This window comes from Capricornis sumatraensis, chromosome 3, assembly GCF_032405125.1.
Source record: "Capricornis sumatraensis isolate serow.1 chromosome 3, serow.2, whole genome shotgun sequence".
NCBI lineage: Eukaryota > Metazoa > Chordata > Mammalia > Artiodactyla > Bovidae > Capricornis > Capricornis sumatraensis.
In genome coordinates, this window is record NC_091071.1 from 105,905,143 (window position 1) to 105,926,147 (window position 21,005).

General features: G+C 38.0%; 1 protein-coding gene across 1 annotated transcript in view; it reads left to right on the forward strand.

Annotated features, from left to right (window-relative positions):
- The first annotated feature begins 356 nt into the window (after positions 1-356).
- Positions 357-21,005, forward strand: part of MCM6 (minichromosome maintenance complex component 6) — a 34,893-nt gene continuing 14,244 nt past the window's right edge. Inside the window, exons 1-12 of the mRNA XM_068968050.1 lie at positions 357-463; positions 5,220-5,366; positions 6,506-6,616; positions 7,464-7,713; positions 9,728-9,893; positions 10,171-10,316; positions 11,106-11,256; positions 13,821-13,962; positions 16,145-16,286; positions 17,004-17,111; positions 18,149-18,304; positions 20,095-20,223. Coding sequence (XP_068824151.1) covers positions 357-463; positions 5,220-5,366; positions 6,506-6,616; positions 7,464-7,713; positions 9,728-9,893; positions 10,171-10,316; positions 11,106-11,256; positions 13,821-13,962; positions 16,145-16,286; positions 17,004-17,111; positions 18,149-18,304; positions 20,095-20,223 — 1,755 coding nt within the window. The remainder of the gene's footprint in view (positions 464-5,219; positions 5,367-6,505; positions 6,617-7,463; positions 7,714-9,727; positions 9,894-10,170; positions 10,317-11,105; positions 11,257-13,820; positions 13,963-16,144; positions 16,287-17,003; positions 17,112-18,148; positions 18,305-20,094; positions 20,224-21,005) is intronic.

A 21,005-nucleotide genomic window follows, 5' to 3' on the forward strand; every position in this document is an offset into this window, starting at 1 on the left:
GAAGAAAATTTGAAAAACCACCCCCCCAACCCCACCCCACCCCCGAACAAAGACCTTATCTTTTAACCTTCAGCAGCCAAATTTCCCTGGACACGACCAACTGCGCAGGCGCAGGGGCAGACCACCCAGCTTTCTCAGGTCTTTGCATTTGGCGCGAAATCTCCGCTCCGTGGGCGGGGCTGAGAGAGAAACCGCGCTCATTGGACAGGTTTGGCGCGAACCCCGCGGCTCCTGAGCCACGATTGGCTCCGGCCTTCCAGCGAAGGGGCGGGACGGAGGCGGCGCGCGCAGAGCGGCAGCGTCGGAGGAGAAGCAACTGTAGTGTGGCGCCAGCTACCCTTCAGCATTAAGCAGATATGGACCTCGCTGCCGCGGCGGAGCCGGGCGCCGGCAGCCAGCATCTGGAAGTCCGCGACGAGGTGGCCGAGAAGTGCCAGAAACTGTTCCTGGACTTCTTGGAGGAGTAAGTCGGCGGTCGCCCCATAATCGCGGAACTTCCCCTCCCGGCTTCCGGAGTCTGGGGCTGCTTAGGGCCTTGAGCGCGTTTTGGGTACTGAGGGGTCGCGCGCCTCGGAGAGCGGGCCGCGGTGGGGAGCCTGGGCCGGACTGGGCTGGTCTCCAGGGTTAGTGAAATTCATCTGGAGTCCTTCCTCGGGCTCCTGCCGTGTGCGGTGTCCTGGGCCGAACGCTTAGGCCCGTTGTTCAGTCCTCACAGCCCGAAAGGCTGGTGGTCGCGTAGCCCCCGGTTCCCTGTGCGGACGCCGAAGCTGGGTGGGAATGAGTAACTCGTCCAGTTAGGCCGCACGTCTGACTCGTGGAGGGAGGCCGAACTGGCGTGGGAATCCTGGCGGGGGCCTCATGGGGTCCACCGAGGGCCAGGCTGCCCTGGAGCCTGTGGAGGTGAATGTGCGGGAATGAACCCGGTGCTTGACAGATGCTCGGGCTAGGGACCGCCTGCGTTGCTTACGGCCCTGGACCCACTCCCTCCATCTCTCCCTTCCTTCCCTTCCAACGCCCCAAATCCTTCTTTTTCTTTCTTTCTTTTTTTTTCCTGTTGCTTTTTTTTTAGGCTCCAGGCATCTCAACCCCCCACCCCCAACTCTGGCTTGCAGCCACTGCCACCAGTTACTTTTCTTAGATCGCGCAGAATATCGCTGCTCTCCCTGAGTCCATACTCTGCTGCTTCCAGGAAGAAGTGGAAGCACTTAGGAATGAGTTAGGAAAAAAAATTTTTTAAGAGCTCAGCTTTTTAATTTGATCATTTCTTGCATTTGAAGTACTCTTCGATGACATCCTTGGCCTGAGACTCTGCAATAGTCCTAAAAAAATTATATACGATTTTACTGATATGTAGAAACTCTTAAGTTGTTAGCATTGGTTATACTGAAGCTTTAAAAAATTAGCACGTGTCTTATGAAAATACTTCCATCATTAAAGTTTCTTGTGGCTGTCTTTAGGGACCTTAATGACTTCAGTATCTTTAAGCATAACATGACAGGAAATTCTTTTTTTTGTTGTTGTGGTGGTAAAAACTCCTTTTTACCTTTTTTAAACATAGAGTTCACTGATGTTAAGTACATTTGCCTTGTAATATAGCCATCACTACCATCCATCTCCAGAAGCTTTTCTTCTTTCCAAACTGAAACTCTGCACTCACTAAACAATAGTTCACTATTCCCTCCACCCTCCAGCACCTGGCAACCACCATTCTATTTTCTGTCTGTGAATTGGGCTACTCTAGGTACCTCAGATTTGGCATTATACAATATTTGTCCTTTTGTGACCAGCTTACTTCACTTAGCATAGTGTCTTGGAGGTTTATCCGTGTTGTAGCATGTGCCAGAATTTTCTTTTTAAGGGTGAGTGGTACTCATTATGTCTATTCTACCTTTCATTTGTTTATTCATCCATCCATGGACATATGGGATGTTTCCTCACTTTTACTGTTGATAGTTCTGCTGTCTAAATGAAATTCTGATATACTTAATACCACAGTTTATATTTCCCTACTTTTTATAATGTTATTCTCTGCCTGATAACTATTTGTCCTTCGAAGCCTAGCTAAAGATTCATACCTGTTTGTTAAACCCTATGAACCTTTTAGGCAGCCCCAATCCTTTCTTCCCCTATGTTCCCAGGCTGCCATTTTCCGTTACCAGTAGTGTATCTACTGCCAGCTATTTCATCTGAATATGAATCCTATGCTCAACCCCACCTAGCCACCATACCACTTTACAAAGGTCCTCAACTATGTTTGATATTAACAAATAATATAGTTACCTTCACTTCCTTGTAGTTTGCCTTGCAGCTAACTGCTGGGCACGGTGAACAAGACAAATAATCCTTGTATTTGTTGAGAAAAAAATGTTAACTCCCTCTCAAAATACCAACATTGATTTGTCATTCCTTATGAAATAAAGTCCAAATTCTTCACAGCTGTCCTTTCTAGTTTCATCTTCCACAACCATTCTGTCATCATCCACAGTCCTCCCATACCTTTCCTGACTGTCACATACTTGGAAACCTCTGTAGCCAGTCTATCACTCATTTTTTCCTTTCAGATTTTAAGTCTTCCAGGCCAAATTCCAGTGCCACCTGTTATATTCACCTGTCAAATTTCTTTCACCTGTTTTTTTTTTTGGCGGAAAGAACACTTAACATGAGATCTACCCTCTTAACAAAATTTTAACTGTACAGTGTATTGTTGTTCAGTAGATTCTGTTAGAACTTATCCATCTTGCTTCACTGAAACTTTTTTTAACTTTCATAATTTTTATTTATGTTTTAATTTGAATATTGTGTTAATTTCTGCTATACATCAACATGAATCAGCCATAAGTACACATATGTCCCCTCTCTCTTGAACCTCCCTCTCACCTCCTACCCCATCCCACCCCTCAAGGTTGTCACAGCACCAGGTTTGAGCTCCCTGCATCATACAGTAAATTCCCACTGTCACCTGTTTTACATATGGTAATATATATGTTTCAGTGTTAACTCTTTCAGTTTGTCCCTCCCTCTCCTTCCCACACTGTGTCCACAAGTTGTTGTCTTTGTGTCTCCCATCGCTGCCCTGCCAATAGATTCATCAGTACCAGCTTTCTAGATTCTGTATATATGCGTTAATAAACAATTTGTTTTTCTGATTTCACTTTGTTTAATAGGCTTTAGGTTCATCCATCTCATTAGTATCGACTCAGATGCATTTCTTTTTATTGACTGATAATTTTTATTTTTTATTGTCTATAATACCTCCACATTTTCCTTTTCCTCCAACCAACATTCCACTCTTTGATTCTATGAATTTGACCTTTTTTGGGGGGCTTCACCCCATGACTTGTGTGATGTTAATTTCCTGACCAGGAATTGAACCCCAGGCCCACAGCAGTGAAAGCACAGTCCTAACCACTGAACTGCCAGGAAATTCCCAAATTTGACTCTTTTAGATACCTCCTATAAGTAGAATCATGCAGTATTTGTCTTTGTGTAATTGGATATTCATTGGAAGGACTGATATTGAAGCTGAAACTCCAGTACTTTGGCCAACTGATGCGAACAACTATTTGAAAGGACCCTGATGCTGGGAAGGATTGAAGGCAGGAGGAGAAGGGGATGACAGAGGATGAGATGGTTGGATGGCATCACTGACTCAATGGGCACGGGTTTGAGTAAACTCTGGGAGTTGGCGATGGACAGGAAAGCCTGGCGTTCTGCAGTCCATGGGGTTGCAAAGAGACATGACTGAGTGACTGAACTGGACTGGACTGAATTGGTTCATTTCACATAGCACCATGTCCTCAAGATTCATTCACATTCAGACATTGCAGAATATCCTGTTTTAAGATTGAGTAAACATACCAAGAGAGTAACATGGAAACTTACATTACCATGTGTAAAATAGATAGCCAATGGGAATTTGCTGTATGATTCAGGAAACTCATACCGGGGCTCTGTAACAACCTAGAGGGGCAGGATGGAGAGGGAGATAAAAGGGAGGAGACACATGTATACCTATGGCTGATTTCAAGTAGATGTTTGGCAGAAACCAACAAAATTCTGTAAAGCAATTATCCTTCAATTTAAAAATAAATTTTAAAAAAGATTGAATAAACATTTTGTTTATTCATTTGTCTTAGACATTTAGATGTTTTATCCCTCTCTTTAATAGAAATGTCTCTTATGAGAGTGTCAACCCTAGGAGAAGAGCAACACTGTTATTTCCAACTTACGGTCCCTCTGGCATAGTGCTTTCCAGAGAGATGTTCATAATGTATTAAACAGAACATTCTGTATTTGAAGGAGGAATTTAGTTTTCCTCAAAACTATCTGCGTGGTTATGTTAAAAGAATAAAAAGTAAATATGTTAGTATGATACTTGTTAGGAAAAAACACCCCAGCTTTACTTTGTGTGTATGTACATTTTCATTTCCCTGAGGTCTTGAGCCCTGAAGCACCTCGTTTCCGTGTATTTATTGATATTCTTGTACTTAAATGAGCAATTAATCTGTCAGTTTTCCCTTTAGAAATTAAATCTTTGGATTATAACCTGAGTTTTTTTATTTAATATTTTCTAATCAACAAATGCTATCTGTTGTTTTATTGTTGTTATGTACAATTAAGATTGGGAAATGTTAGATCAAGAAATTCAGATTTGGGACTTCCCTGGTGGTCCAGTGGTTAAGAATCCACCTTGCAATGCAAGGGATGTGGGTTTGATCCCTGGTCAGGGAACTAAGATCCCACATACCATGGAACTAAGCCTGCGAGCCTCAACTACTGAACCAGCTGGCACACCACAACTAGAGAGTATGCGCTGCAATGAAAGGTCCCAAACAACATAGTGAAGATCCCACATGCCACAACTAAGACCCGATGCAGCTAAATCAGTAAATATTGGGGGTGTTCAGATTTAAATCTGAAGACCTAGTTTTTTATGTTCCCAACTTTGTACAAAAGATTTCATAGGCATTCTCTCATTTAATCTTCACAGTTAACCTTACAGGATCATGTTCTAATCTTTTTCATTATTATTATATTCAAAAAGAAGAGGGATATGTTTAGAGAAGATAGGTAACTACCCTTAAGGTATACGACTACTAAAATGGGCCTCTCTGGCCCTAAAGCTGATGATCTGTAACCAGTACACTGAATTATCAGGCATTCAGATTGTTCTTTTTACTGCCTAATTTCAGTTTAATCTGATTTGTATGTATCTGCAGGTTCCAGAACAGCGATGGAGAAATTAAGTACTTGCAGTTAGCTGAGGAGTTAATTCGTCCTGAGAGAAACACGTTGGTTGTGAGTTTTGTGGACCTGGAGCAATTTAACCAGCAACTTTCTACCACCATTCAAGAGGAGTTCTATAGGTCTGGTATATTAATCTTTAAGTAGACATGGAACCTGGGAAGCCAGCTCTTATTGGAATGGAATTGTTAATTTGTGAGGATAAAGGGAGGGCAGATGTCACAGAAGCCCTTTTTTACAGCCAGTGGTTATTTTAATGCTGCTCTGAACTAATTTAGGCCTTTGTGGGGTTGACTATTTTTCACGTGCAGATATTGAAAATCTCTGCTTTCTATTGATAGTTTTTCCAAGTGTTAAGAGAATTGTTTACTTTATGTCAGGCATTCAGTGCTATTGCTCTGTCATTCATTTAATCCATTCCCCATCCTGTATTAAATAAAATCCCTTGAAACATTTTAAAAGCTGAATGATATTTTGGGGGCAGAAGCTAGACATTAGGCTTTTAATTTGCTTTTGATTGCTATGTAAATCAAGAAACCTCTTTCTACACAAAATTCTGTCTGCATTTGGATTAAATAAATGTGACAATCTGTATAAATAAAATCAGGTTAAAATAAACCCTGTGGACAGTTATGAAGGAGAAATGAAGACCCAGGAATAAGGAGTCACAGTCCTGTTTTTCACCTGGTGGACTGGGAGATGGATATGTCTCAGTGTTTCTAGTCTTATCTAACCATCAAGAATGACTAGAAGGATAAGCAGCAGAGTTTATTGTGAAAGTATGTAGTAGGAAAAGTTGTCCTGACAAGTGAGAGGGAGGTAGAAAATTGGGCTGATGGGAGAAACACTATGTCCATACTCCATGCACAGACTGTGCCACACAGTTCTGTCTCCTGAGAGTAGCTGATCTTTCAGAGGACTTCCAGATCCTACTGCTTAAACCAAGCCACTGCAGCTGTTTAAAACTTAAATCATGCACACACCCACCTAACCAACCAGGTGAAACGTTTCTGCCAACTTGTTCTCACATCAGTACACAGATTCCTTACCTACCCTTATCCATTTCCTGTCAATCAAGAATTAAAACCTGGAAGAATATACTAGGCCTTGACACCAAATGGGAAGGGTCCTGCATAGTTAGCTTCTAAAGCTTGGTTGTAATCAGGTGAAATTCCTTAGTTTCAGCTATTGGGAAGCATGAAAAGGAAAAGAGGGCTTGGTAAGCCTCTTAAAGTTGGTTTTCTTTTTGTTTGCTTTTCAGAGTTTATCCTTACCTATGTCGAGCCTTGAAAACTTTTGTCAAAGACCGTAAAGAGATCCCTCTTGCCAAGGATTTTTATGTTGCATTTCAAGACCTACCTACCAGACACAAGTAAGAAACTCTTTGAAAGGAAAAAGAATTCATTGACTAGTACACCTATCACTTGTCATCTGTAAAGAGTTACACCCAGTTATCCAGAACATTTAGTTGCAGGAAAATCTATATTTCCAGGGATTATAATACTTCAGGACACCTTTTAAGGGATGTTTAGATGAATTATTGGAGGAAATTAAAGTGCTATTTTGAAAACTTCTAACTACTAAAATTACCTATAAAGTTACCGAGTTATTTAATATAAGATGAGTTTCTGAAATAAAGTGTTTTCTAAACCTTCAAGTTCAAACAAACAAGTTTTCCCCCATGACAACTGTACTATGAAAATACTTATTTAGAAATGTAGGTCAGCAGAAAATATTTTTGTGTGTGTGCTCAGTCACACCGTCATGTCCAACTCTTTGCGATGTCATGGACTATGGCCTACCAGGCTCCTCTGTCCGTGAGCTTTTTCCCAGCAAAAATACTGGAGCGGGTTGCTATTTCCCTCCTCCAAAGGATCTTCCCAATCCAGAAATCAAACACACATCTCCTTCATTGACTGCATACAGTCTTTACCACTGCGCCATTTCGGAAGCCCCTGTTTTGTAATTATAATTGCATTTCTTTCATGTCCTTTGCTTAGGTGTTTTGTTTGTTTGTTTTCATTTATGTATTTTGTTGTGGATGCATGTACATTATACTTCAGGAATGGGCATGTTGACTAAATCACTTTCAGTAGAGTCTAAAGAATACCTTGTCTCTTATTTTAAGCATAAATTATCTTTGAATATCCTCTCATTAAAAGTGAAAATTTTTAGTTTGGACATGAACATTTACTAATGCAGTATCTTTCCTTAAACAGAATTCGAGAGCTCACCTCATCCAGAATTGGTTTGCTTACTCGCATCAGTGGGCAGGTGGTACGGACTCACCCAGTTCACCCAGAGCTTGTGAGCGGAACTTTCCTGTGCCTGGACTGTCAGACAGTGATCAAGGATGTGGAACAGCAGTTCAAATACACACAGCCAAACATCTGTCGAAATCCAGTTTGTGCCAACAGACGGAGATTCCTGCTGGATACGAATAAATCAAGATTTGTTGATTTTCAAAAGGTATTAATTCTGTTTAGATCAGATACAGCCTGTGCTAATAATTCACTTCTAGGCACTTGTAATTATTATAAGCTTAACTTAGGCAATGTTGTAATTGCTTAAAGATCCATGACTTACATAAAAACTGACTACAAGTTTAAGCTAAAAATTTGTCAGGCAAATTTCAATTATCATTGTATAAATGTGTTCTAACTTTTAATAACTTGGATTGGAAGCTCCTTCAGACAAATAAAACATATTTGTCAAAGAATAAACAGTAGTTATCATTGTAAGTTAGAGTTATGGAAACTTTGAAGAAGTAGAAAGATTTGGAGATGGTGGTTAAGAAGGAGGAAGGCATAAGCAAAAGGACAGGTGAAAATGGACATGCTTGTCAACAGCTATGGGGATTATCATGATTCAAGTAGAGGAACCAAACTGGAGATCGTCTGAGAGATGATTTGATGTGCGGCATGGAAGTGCTTGGGTCCTCAAATTGAGAAGTTTGGACCTGTTTTGAAAAGCAAGAGGAATACGTTTTCAGAGGACGTGATTTTTTCTTTCTATCAGGAAGATTAATGGGATGACAGTGGTAGTATTTAACAAGGAGACTAACAGGCAGTTGTGGTTACCTGGGCAAGAGATAGATGGTAGCAGTTAAGAATGAAGGGGCTAAGTCTCTTCAGGACTGAGTAACTCTGGAATATGCAAGGAGGAAAGAAAAGTTGCAGCAGCTCAAGCACTAAGAGAATGAGAACCAGACTAAAATAAATAATATTAAATTCAACTTTTAGTCTTTACTTAGTTTTCTTGTATTATTTTGATATTTAGTTAGTAAGAAGCCTGTACTCTACCCATAACTTTGGGAAAGAGATGCTTTGTATCTGATAAAGAATTTGATATAAAAACCAAATATCAAACGATGAATTTAGGTTGGCAGGGGGGAAACAGCTGTAATAAAGGACGTGCTTGACAATTGGGGAAATACGAAAGTAGACTGGATAATAGAAGGCATGGAATTAAATACTTAAATCCTTGATGTGATTCATGGCATTGTGGCTACGTAGGAGATTGTCTTCACTCTTAGTAAATGAGTGCTTTAATATTTAGGGGTAAAATATCTTGATTTTTGCAACTTCTTTCAAATAATTTAGTAAAAATAGGTGTATCTTAAGTAATGTTAACAGTTGCATTGAGCTGAAGGGTATACTAGATGTGAAAATTTTCATAAAATTTCCCTGACAATTTAGAGGAGAATGGGACCCAAAACACATAATTAAAGTTAATTTCAACAAAGAGAACAAAATATGTATTGTTTAATGAGATAACATATTCAGTAGCAGAGACATTACTTTGCCGACTAAGGTCTGTCTAGTCAAGGCTATGGTTTTTCCAGTAGTCATGTATGGATGTGAGAGTTGGACTGTGAAGAAAGCTGAGCACCGAAGAATTGATGCTTTTGAACTCTGGTGTTGGAGAAGCCTCTTGAGAGTCCCTTGGACTGAAGGAGATCCACCCAGTCCATTCTGAAGGAGATCAGCCCTGGGTGTTTATTAGAAGGACTGATGTTGAAGCTGAAACTCCAGTACTTTGGCCACCTCATGCGAAGAGTTGACTCATTGGAAAAGACTGATGCTGGGAGGGATTGGGGGCAGGAGGAGAAGGGGACGACAGAGGATGAGATGGCTGGATGGCATCACTGGCTCGATGAACGTGAATCTGAGTAAACTCCGGGAGTTGGTGATGGACAGGGAGGCCTGGCGTGCTGCGATTCATGGGGTTGCAAGGAGTTGGACACTACTGAGCGACTGAACTGAACTGAATGAGAATAAAAGTGAAGTTGCAGTTTTTAAGTAGACGTAATCTCTTACCAAATTGAAAAGAATTTTTTAAGATGAATGTTGGCACATGTCAAAAGTCTGCCAACTGGTAAGATAATTTAGGATATATCAATGTTTGTGCATTTAATTTAGATCACATGGCACTTGAAAGAAATCTCTTCTCATCCTTGGCCACTTATTTGTCTCTGTTATAGGTTCGTATTCAAGAGACTCAAGCTGAGCTTCCTCGAGGGAGTATCCCCCGCAGTTTAGAAGTGATCTTGAGGGCTGAAGCTGTGGAGTCAGCTCAAGCTGGTGACAAATGTGACTTTACAGGGACGCTGATTGTTGTGCCTGACGTGTCTAAGCTTAGCACACCAGGTCAGTAATCTGTGGCTCAGGTTTAACAAATTCTCAGTTATTGCAGAACATCTAGCTTCTTGCCTCTTCCTTGTCTTATTTTTGGCTACCAATCAGAGTGAACAAGGAACTATAATGATAACAAAGACTAACTGGTTTTGCTACAGAAGGTACTCTTCTGAAAATTCCAAAGCCTAAATGAAGTTTTAGATTTTTTTGGTTTTATTTATCTGAGCAGTTCTGATTATCAGTACCTTCAGTATCTAGCTATGAAACAACCTGTCATTCAATGTTTCAGGAGCACGTGCAGAAACTGATTCCCGAGTCAGTGGTGTTGATGGATATGAGACAGAAGGTGTTCGAGGTCTCCGAGCCCTTGGTGTTAGAGACCTTTCATACAGGCTAGTCTTTCTTGCCTGCTGTGTTGCACCAACCAACCCAAGGGTGAGTGTCTTAGTAGAATGGCAAAGCTTAAGAAAGACATTACCTGAGGCTGCCGCAAATTCAGTGTTAAAGACAAAGGTTTGGGTTGAGATTTGCTCTTTAGCTCTAAAACCAGACTTTTTCATGCCTTGTTTTCCTGACCTTAAGGAAAAGTCTTATTTTTATGTGTTCAAGTTCAGTGCTATAAGCGTATTGGTGCTATTATTGTTAATGGTGGTTTTTCTGGAGGTGGGGGTGGTCTTGTTTGTTTTTTAATTGTTACAGTTCCTCTGTCACACTCCTTGAGAAAGTACAAATAGAAAAATTTCGTAATCTGGGCAATAGCTTATAAATTACTCTTTCTGAGAGTGATTGACTCCCTGGTATTGTAGTGGTTGAGAACTTAATTTTGTTTGCAAGATGGGAAAGCAGTGAGAAAAAGTTTGGAAAATAGTCCAGTGTTGGGAAATGAGGAGTGAACATAATATTCTGTTCATTCTCATCTTCATAACAATGATTACCATTTTATTATGGCTCATCTCTTGAGCATCTGGATTCATTTAGATAGCAATGCAAAACAATGGTGATAGTTTTTTTTGTTATTTATAGATCACTGGACAGATGACAAGCTCTTTGGTATTTTGGCTAACTTAGGCCTTTCTGGTTAGAAGATTTTTTTTAAAAAGACCTTTACGGGCAACAGATTTTGACCTCCCAGGATGTATTTTGTTTGTGGTGATGTTTCTTCTCTTTCACATTATTTTGACTTATTTCTATACTACTATTTTTTTCCTTTCTCCTCCCCCTCAGTTTGGAGGAAAAGAGCTCCGAGATGAGGAACAGACAGCTGAGAGCATTAAGAACCAAATGACTGTGAAGGAGTGGGAGAAAGTGTTTGAAATGAGTCAAGATAAAAATCTGTACCACAATCTTTGTACAAGCCTGTTCCCTACTATACATGGTAAGAAGTCTATCTGTGAAATAAGCTTGAAGTCAAAGTAATGTTTGTAAAACAGCAACATGTGACTTCTTAAAATACACAAATCAGATGTTAAAAGGTTTTTAGTGGGTTTAGAAGGGGTTTTTATAAAAGGACAGATATTACATGATTCCAGTTGAGATGAGATACTTAAAATAGGTAAATTCATAGAGAAAGTAGAAAAAGATTACCTGTTGAGGAGAGAAATAGGGAATTGTTTATGGATAGAATTTGTGTTTGGTGTTATGAAAAGTCCTAGAAGTGAATGGGTGATGGTTGTAAAAGATAGTGAATGAATGTACTTAAACCCCTTCTGAACCCCTTAAAAATGGTTGCAGTGGTTAATTTTATGTTGTGTGTATTTTGCCAGTTTTCTTTGGAAAAAAGAAAAAATCATTTAGTCTTTTTCTGGCTTTACGACAGAACTGCACTTAAGTATATTCTTAATATGCCAGATTAACATCCTGATCTCTTTTTCTTGTTAGTTTTCACAATGGGAAGAGATTTCATATTTTTTTTGATTATATGTACTGTGCCTAAGCCTGGCATGCTGCAGTTCGTGGGGTCACAAAGAATTAGATACAGCTTAGTGACTGAACACCTGTGCCTATACCTTGTGGTTTCTGTTTTAGCACTTTCTTAGCTCTTGGTTGCTAGCTGCTCACTGTCATTAAATCCCTTGCCCACTGAAGGATATGACTAACTTTTCAGATCTCATGCTTTGTTTTTTTTCCATCCCTCCATATTCAGTTGAAGTAAAGGCAAGAGTTCATAAGATTATGGTTATTTGTCTTAGTTATGTATTTTTAATCATTGAAAATTAACCTTTTTTTCTGCTTAAATATTTGGTCAGTGAAATTGAACTGAAATCCTTAATATTAATAATCCTTTGTGGGTTTTAGAGTATCCTCCCTTCGAATGCTGCTGCTGCTAAGTCATGTCAGTCGTGTCCGACTCTGTGTGATCCCATAGACGGCAGCCCACCAGGCTCCCCAGTCCCTGGGATTCTCCAGGCAAGAACACTGGAGTGGGTTGCCATTTCCTTTTCCAGTGCAGGAAAGTGAAAAGTGAAAGTGAAGTTGCTCAGTCCTGTCTGACTCTTCACGAACCCATGGACTGTAGCCTACCAGGCTCCTCCATCCATGGGATTTCCCAGGCAAGAGTACTGGAGTGGGTTTGCCATTGCCTTCTCCTCCCTTAGAATGAGTAGGTATCAAATTTTTATACTGTTCCATTCCCCCACCATAAATTAATCTATTGCTACATAACAAATTATCCCAAACTTAATGGCTTAAAACAACAAGCAATATTTCATACTGTCTGTAGATCAGAAATTTGAGGGAAACTTAGCTGTGTGGTCTTGGTCAGTCTTTGTAGATTTTGTAGCCAAGGTGTCAACTAGGGCTGTAGTCATCTGAAGGCTTGACTTGAGCTGGAGGATCCACTTACAAGGATGCACTCACTGCTTATCTGTCAGTGCTTGTTGTTAGCTGGAAGCCTCAATTCCTTACCATATGAGTCTTTTCACTGGACTGTTTCAGTGTCCTCATAGCACAACAGCTGGCTTCCTTCAGAGCATGCAGTCCACGAGAGCAGAGCCAGGAGGAAGCAAAATGCTTCTCGAGACCTAGTGCTAGAAGTTTTGCACCTTCTCTTCCACCATATGCTAGTTGTGGGAACCAAGTTACTAAGCCCAGCCACACTGAAGGAGAGGAGAATTAAGCTGTCATCTAGAAATGAGGATTAGCAAAGAATTTGTGGGTTAAACTACCACACCTCCAACGCATTTGTTTCATACAGGTTATAAGTCAGAGAAATTTTGTTTTGGGAATGGATTTTAAATTTTCTGCTTCTAAGGAGTGCTTTGTGTACCTGTGCCAGCATTTCGTTGATGGCATTCACAGAAGGTCATGATAATGAAGACAGAAGAATGTTTCTTCCAATATCAAATTTCTAAAATTTGGTGTTGTCTTTTTTTTTTCTCAATTGTTCATTTCCTTCTTGTATTTAAAAACCGTTTTTAGAAGCAGCTGTAGATCACATTCAGCATCTTGCCTAATCCGTATCAGTTCAATTAGCTTGTATTGTATTTGTATTTAGCTTTGGGTCACTATTCCTGATACAAAAGAGTTAAGTCATGGATCATTTCCTGAAACTCTTGATAGAACTATATAACCTGCAGTTGGAATGAACTAGCGAATATGGTAGGCTGTAGTGGACATAGTTTATTTATGGGGAGAGATATTTGAGGACCGTGACATAGGGAAAGACTTTGTATAGGAAGCAGGACTTATAGACAAGGAAAGACTCTTAGAATGGTGAGCATCAGCATCTGTTTCAGGTGAAGGTATTAGTATAGTGATTAGGTGACTGTAGATTCATAGGATGAGAACCAAGATCAAGATGAGAAACCAGAAAGATATTTTAACTTTGGTCTTAGCTTTGCTTCAGCTGCCTCTGCTCTTTTGGTTGGTAAACATGCCTTTGTAGTGTCCTGTGAAATTGTTTAAACTCGTGTTGAAAAACACTTTGGGTTTTTATTTCAGGTAATGATGAAGTAAAACGGGGTGTCTTGCTGATGCTCTTTGGTGGTGTCCCAAAGACAACAGGGGAAGGGACCTCTCTTCGAGGGGATATAAATGTTTGCATTGTTGGTGACCCAAGTACAGCTAAGAGCCAGTTTCTCAAGTAAGTGCCTAAGATAGTACAACAAAGAAAACAATACGCATAGTTTCAGGCTTTCAAAAACTCTCTTAGGTTAAAGTACACCTTAGTTTGCAAAGGAGAATGTAACAGCATTTTACAGATTTTGGAATAGGTAAAAATTGTAGTTACAATCCCACATAGAATTCTTTTAATCTTTGTATAAAACTCTTTGAATGTATGAATATATGTATATCTCCATGGTTATAAGTCACAGCATGCATATTTTTAATTTTAATTAATACCTTAAATACTTCTCGATGTTTCTCTATTTTCACAATTGTTTTTTGTTGGCATATTATAGCTTAAAAGATAATTCCCCTACCCTGATATTAGACAATTTAACAGAGTAACTTATTTTAATGATCAAATACAGTGAACATCATAATGTATATAAGTTTTTATTTTATTATTTTCCTTTGGGTAAATTCCTAGGCATAGGATTGCTGAGATTAAGAATACAAATGTCTTCACGGTTCTTATACAGGACACAGTTTCCAAAAACAGTGTGATAAAGATGAGGCATTTTGTGCTGAACTTACCAATATGAATTTAGCAGTTTCTGCTCATTTTTAAAAGGTGTAAGTACTTGCTTACTTTCAGACTTAAGAAACTTAGAGGTTAAGATAATGGCAACCAGTTTTTGAGCACCTCTTGTGTTCTTCGTGCTGTGTGTGTCTGTATGTGTGTGTGTCTAGCAACATTCAGACAGGCATATAATATTGTCTTTTTTTTCAGGGAGTCAAACAAAACTCTAAGTCTCAGTAAATTGTCTAATTCCTTAGAGCTAACAGGTGGCTCTAAGCCAAGAATATTAAAATTCAACCTTTGATTGCAAAGCATGTGTTCTTCATACTGTATCAAGCTGCCTTTCCTTTATTTGGGAAATTTTTAACATGGCAGTGTTCTAGAACGTAAAATTTTTAGCTGGAGTTTTATAATTAAATATTATTTCCTTCAAGTATATCATGGACTGAGTTCTAGGTTTGAAGATAGTAGTCCTGTGTTAAATGAATTCTCTTTATTTTTCTTCATTTCTGTTGCTCCTACCTCCCATCTCCCTATCACCACCACAAAAGATGTACTACAGTGTTGCCTCTGAGCAGTAGTGTATTGTACCTGATTATATTTGTTTTTAACAATGTTAAGTCTTTTGATCCATGAACATGGGTTCTCGTTCCATTTATTTAGGTCATCTTTAATTTCAGTAATGCTTTGTGGTTTTCAGTGTATGTGCTTGTGCTTCTTTTATTAAATTTATTCCTAAGTATTTTATTCTTTATGATGCTAATATAAATGGAACTGTTTTCTTTGATTCATTTTTGGATTGTTGCAAGTGTTTAGAAATACAACTATTGAACTTTTATCTTGCAACATGCACAAACTGATTTATTCTAACTGTTTTAGTGGACTTACTAGTTGTGTTTTAGTGGATCTAACTTGTCTGCAAGATCATGTCAAATGCAGATAGTGATAGTTCTTCTTTCAAATCTGGGTGCCTTTTTCTTTTTCTTGCCTAATTGCCCTGGCTGAATCTTTCAGTGTAATGTTGAATAGAAGTGGCAGGAATAGACCCTAAGTCTTATTCCTGTTCTTAAGGGAAAAGCATTCAATCTTTTACTAGTAAGTATGATGTTAGCTGTGGGTTTTCATAGATGCCCTTTAGCAGGTTGAGGGAAAGCCTCTTCTAATTAGTTGAGTTTTTATCATGAAAGGGTATTAGCTTTTTTCACCTTTTTTTACATCTATTTTAATGCTTCTTATCTTTTTTAATATGGCATATTATTGTTTCTTAGTTATTAAGCCAACCTTCCCTTTTTCGGAATAAATTTCACATGTATTTTTGTTGTTGTTTGTTTTTTGTTTGTTTTCATTTTTTAAATGCAAGGTCTTCTAATAGGTTACCGGTACCAAACTATTAATTGATGTTTTTGTTCTGTATGAATTTCATCTTCCTTTGACAGGAATGGATTTAGCCTATTCAGAAGACGAAAGGAGAAAAGACTTTCTATTTGATCTATGGCATTTATCTTTATTAACTGCGTTTTCTTAATGCCTTTTCCAAATGTTCTCTTAAATTCTTACTTGATGTAAACTGTATCAAGCTGATAATCCTGAAAAGGATGCTTTATAATCATATATTAATGAATATGATAACCTTGAACAGGCACGTAGAGGAATTCAGTCCCAGAGCTGTCTACACCAGTGGCAAAGCGTCCAGTGCTGCTGGCTTAACAGCTGCGGTTGTGAGAGATGAAGAATCTCATGAGTTTGTCATTGAGGCTGGAGCCTTGATGCTGGCTGATAATGTAAGAACATTTTACCTGGTTAGATAGAAAGAAATCAGAATATCCCCTACCCTATCAATAAAGACCTATAAGTTCCTATTAAGGTGTTCTTTTTCAAGAAAAAATAAAATACTTTTAGTAAATAATTTATGGTTTTATTAATCTAGAAATGGGCATTATCATCATTAGTCAATACTTTCTAAACTTCTGTAGAATATATTGCCTGCCCTGGGCTTGTTGTTTGCTATGACTAGTATGTCTCAGCACTTTTTCCTTTCTAGATTGTGATACATCTATGAGTATATCTATTGCATTTTGCATGTGTTTGTCGTAGATCTATTGTTAGATCTGTGAAGGCATGTAAATTGTAGCTATAGATACAGACATTATGTTCCAACTTCATCCTTCACTTTGAGCCTAAAATCAACACTGAAGTGATCAAGAATGTTTTGACCCTGAGATTTACACAACATTTTGATGTTGAATAGAAGTGCAATAAGTATCTGCCTGTTTTTAGTTTTGCCCTTAGTTTAAAGGGCAAACTAGAGTTTAAAATGAGTTGAAAGTTGTATGGTTCTCTTGGGGATTATGTACTGTCTCACTCTAGTAGAGGGAATTGGGGAGGAATTGAGGGAATTACCTTAGTAGTTTAAAGTCACTATGGTAGCAAACTTTGAGTTTCCTTGCCATTTTGACATCTGAAAGGAAGTTTCTTATGCCAGGCTTATTTGATTACAGGGTGTATGTTGTATTGATGAATTTGATAAGATGGATGTGCGGGATCAAGTTGCTATTCATGAAGCTATGGAACAGCAAACCATCTCTATCACCAAAGCAGGAGTGAAGGTATCTGTGTCCACTTCTGTTCCACTGCATCATGCCTTAGCCTTGTAGACTAGTGTAGCTCTGGAGATGATCACTTGGATAAAATGCATTACTTCAACATGAAATGCTGTTTATTGAAATGGAAAACACAGCCCTGAGGCTTATTAATCCAAATTACAGGTGTTGGGGGCATAGCTCAGGGGTAGAGCACTTGACTACAAATTACAGGTGCTGTTAAAGGTGCTGTGAAAATTAATTTGTTATGAAACAAAGTAGAGGAAGTACTGGTGAAATTTTTAGCTCTTTCAAAATTTCCACAAAGCTTCTCTGTAGTCTTTGCTAAAATGTGCTTCCAGTTGTAACAGAAATAAAGTTGACAAATCATTTAAATGGAAATAATAAGTACAGTATTATGATTAGCATTAGAAATAAAGCTTTAAAAATAAAAGTAATACATTCAAATAGTTAAGAAAAATGTAACAGGTAAATATAAATAAAAAGAGAAATCTCCTCCTCCCAGCACCAGTAGATACTCACAAGTGTCTGCTGAGTTTATGTCACTTTTAGGAATACTTTATCATAAATAACCATAATGCACATAAAGTTTTACTCCTTGCTCATTGAACTTTATAATTTTATTTTGGTAATCTTTCTATACCAGTATATATTAGATCGACTTTGGTTTTTTATTACTCCATGATTTTCACTTGTATATACCCCAGTTTGACTCATTAGGCTCCTATAAAAAAGAATGATATTTAGGTCATTTCCAGCCTTCTTTATTACAGACAACATTGTAAGCATTGTACGTCTCTTCCTATATCTAGCTGCAAAATGAATTCTTAGTAAGAAATTGCTGACTTAAAGGGCATACACATCATACCAGCAACATCATATGGGGATACCTGTTGCTATATCAGACTTTTATTTCGATGATTCAATAGGTGAAAGATGATATCTTATTTTGGTTTTCATTAATTATGAATGATGTTGAGGTTTCTCGTATGCCATTCCATTTGTCTTTAAACCTGTCATGATTTTTTTCCTTTTGTGGTCAGGCTACTCTGAATGCCAGGACATCCATTTTGGCAGCAGCAAACCCCATCAGTGGACACTACGACAGATCAAAATCATTGAAACAGAATATAAATTTGTCAGCTCCTATCATGTCCCGATTTGATCTCTTCTTTATACTTGTGGATGAATGTAATGAGGTAACTACATGAGCCGTCCCTTTGAGCTTCCTTTATTATTTCCAGTTTGAGTAATTGATCGACACAAGCCTGGAAGATGTACTCGTGAAGAATTGGTGCACGTGTTGGCACTGACCTTTCATATCTCTGAGTGGTACAGGATTAGATAGGTTTATTAAGCAACTCGGAATCACTTTAATTGATGGTTCTGTTTTATTGTGTTAAGGAATATCAAGCTTTTTGTTTTTGTTGCTGCTTTTTAATTCTAAAAAAAAAAAAAATACAGTTCTCAACCATACCGTTTAAGATTTTTATTAGACTTTTTTTTTCATTAAGGTTGAAAAGAATTCGGATACCAAACCACTTTCCTTTTTTTCTGCAAATTATGAGTCATTTGTCTCCCTATATCTGCTTTTCAAATTATTGCATGTGTCACATTTTTTTCTAATTATGTAGCAGTTTTAAGACTGAATGTAAAATTGTGGATTTACTTACATTCTAACATGTTAGTATTAGAGTTGAAAGAAAGTGAAAGTCACTCAGTCATGTCCAGCTCTTTGCGACCCATGGGCTATACAGTCCATGGAATTCTCTAGGCCAGAATACTGGAGTGAGTAGCTTTTCCCTTCTCCAGGGAATCTTCCCAACCCAGGAATTGAACTCAGGTCTGCTGCATTGCAGGTGAATTCTTTACCGGCTGAGCCACAAGGGAAGCCCAGTATTAGAGTTACTTAGACTTAAATATTTAACAACATTGCATATCTCAGATGTATGCAGAACTGCAAAATGACCTTAGAAGGTAATATTGTACTGTACTTGTAATTACTGAGCATGGCGAGCCTACATTACATTAGGCAAAATACATAACTCTTACTTAAAGTTTTAAATTTATCTAAATAAAATTTGCCTTCCATTAATGTGACTATCAGAGGGTTTTCATGTTTTATCTTTGGGTTTAGTTCTTTTCCTTCACAAATCTATATAAAATGTTTAACCCAGTCCCCACTCCCCATTGTTGGGCATTGACTGATTTTCATATGTTTATGTCTCTACATAATTTATTTATTTTTAACTTTTTAATTAGAAATAATTTCAAACTTACAGAAAAGTTGTGCGAAATACAATAATGCGTATAGTACCCATATACCCTTTGTTCAGTTCACATAAGTTTTTGCCCTATTTGCTTTACCATTTGCTCTGTGTATCTCTACATTTTTTTCTATACCATTTGAGAGTAAATTGCATATTTTTAGTATGATTTTATTCAATGTTAGTAACAGTTTTATGATGATTATCCTCATATATTCATAAGTGGCAGCATGATATAGTGGCTAGGAGGACATATTCTGAAGCTAGACTCTTCAAATCCTTGCTCAGTTACTGTGATGTTGGACAAGTTATGTAATTTTTTCAGGCCTCAATTTACTTATCTGTAAAATGGGGTAGTGTTATCTACCTAATAAGGTTTTTGTGAGGATTGTATGAATTAATGCTTCCCGACAACACTTAAGGCAATAGATCCTGGCATTTACTGAGGGCACTAGAACTCTTATTTCTGTCAGATTAATTAAGTTAGTTAATTTCTTCAGGAATAGTCTTCATTAGAGTAAGGCACAGCTATACATTTAAGCGTTTGATTTCGGATGAAACCGATATTAAACTTTCCTCAGAAACTTGAACCCATTAATACATCTTATGGTGGCATCTTAAAGCTTGAGGTTATCATGCTACAGATAATTTCTTAATGCCTGGGATAGTCTGGAATGGATGTTGTTACAACTGATAAAAGTGATTTTCTTGTTTGGAATTAGGTTACAGATTATGCTATTGCCAGGCGAATAGTAGACTTGCATTCAAGAATTGAGGATTCCATTGATCGTGTGTATTCCCTTGATGATATCAGGAGGTATCTTCTGTTTGCAAGACAGTTTAAACCCAAGGTAACCTGCCCTTTTGTACTGTATTCAGGCATGATGAGTATGTGGCATTTAAAGAGATGCGTTACTTGGAAATTAACTGAACCTGATTTGAGGATTTTTTATGGTTGGTTGATTGGCTTGATCTGGGGGTTTGTTTGGGCATTTTTTGGAGGGGTGGATAATAGTTTATTTCTTCAAAAAGTCTTGAGAAAAAGTGTTTTAAAAGTCTGAAGAATTCATTTCTTCTACTAATTAGGTGCTAATAAAAAGGTTTTTATGAGTGAAGAGTTTTGAATAACCACACAAACTAGATTTTATTTCAGTCATTATTCCTAAGAATCTTAAAACTGTATGCTTAAATCAGTAGTCTACAGATGCTCTTGAATCTTTCTCTGAGGAAAAACTTGGGTTCCTCTAGTTCATGTAATGAACATAAATAACTACCTTACAGTAATTGATGTAGATCTTTGGATTAAACCTGCACTGGATTCAGGGTGCTCACTTGGACGTTTATTTTTGTTTGTTTATTGTTATTATTTTTTAAATTTATTTCAATTGGAGGCTAATTACTGCAATATTGTAGTGTTTTTTGCCATACATTGACATGAATCAGCCATGAGTATCCATGTGTCCCTCATTCTGAACCCCTCTCCCACCTACATTAAAAAAAAAAAAAAAAACCTCCATAATGCATATGTTGTTTGGCATTTTCCTAAAATAGAATATATAAAAATTTTTCATTTGATTTTTGTTGAAATGTCTACACTATTTCTGGCTTGACTTTTGGGAATTATGCTTAGATT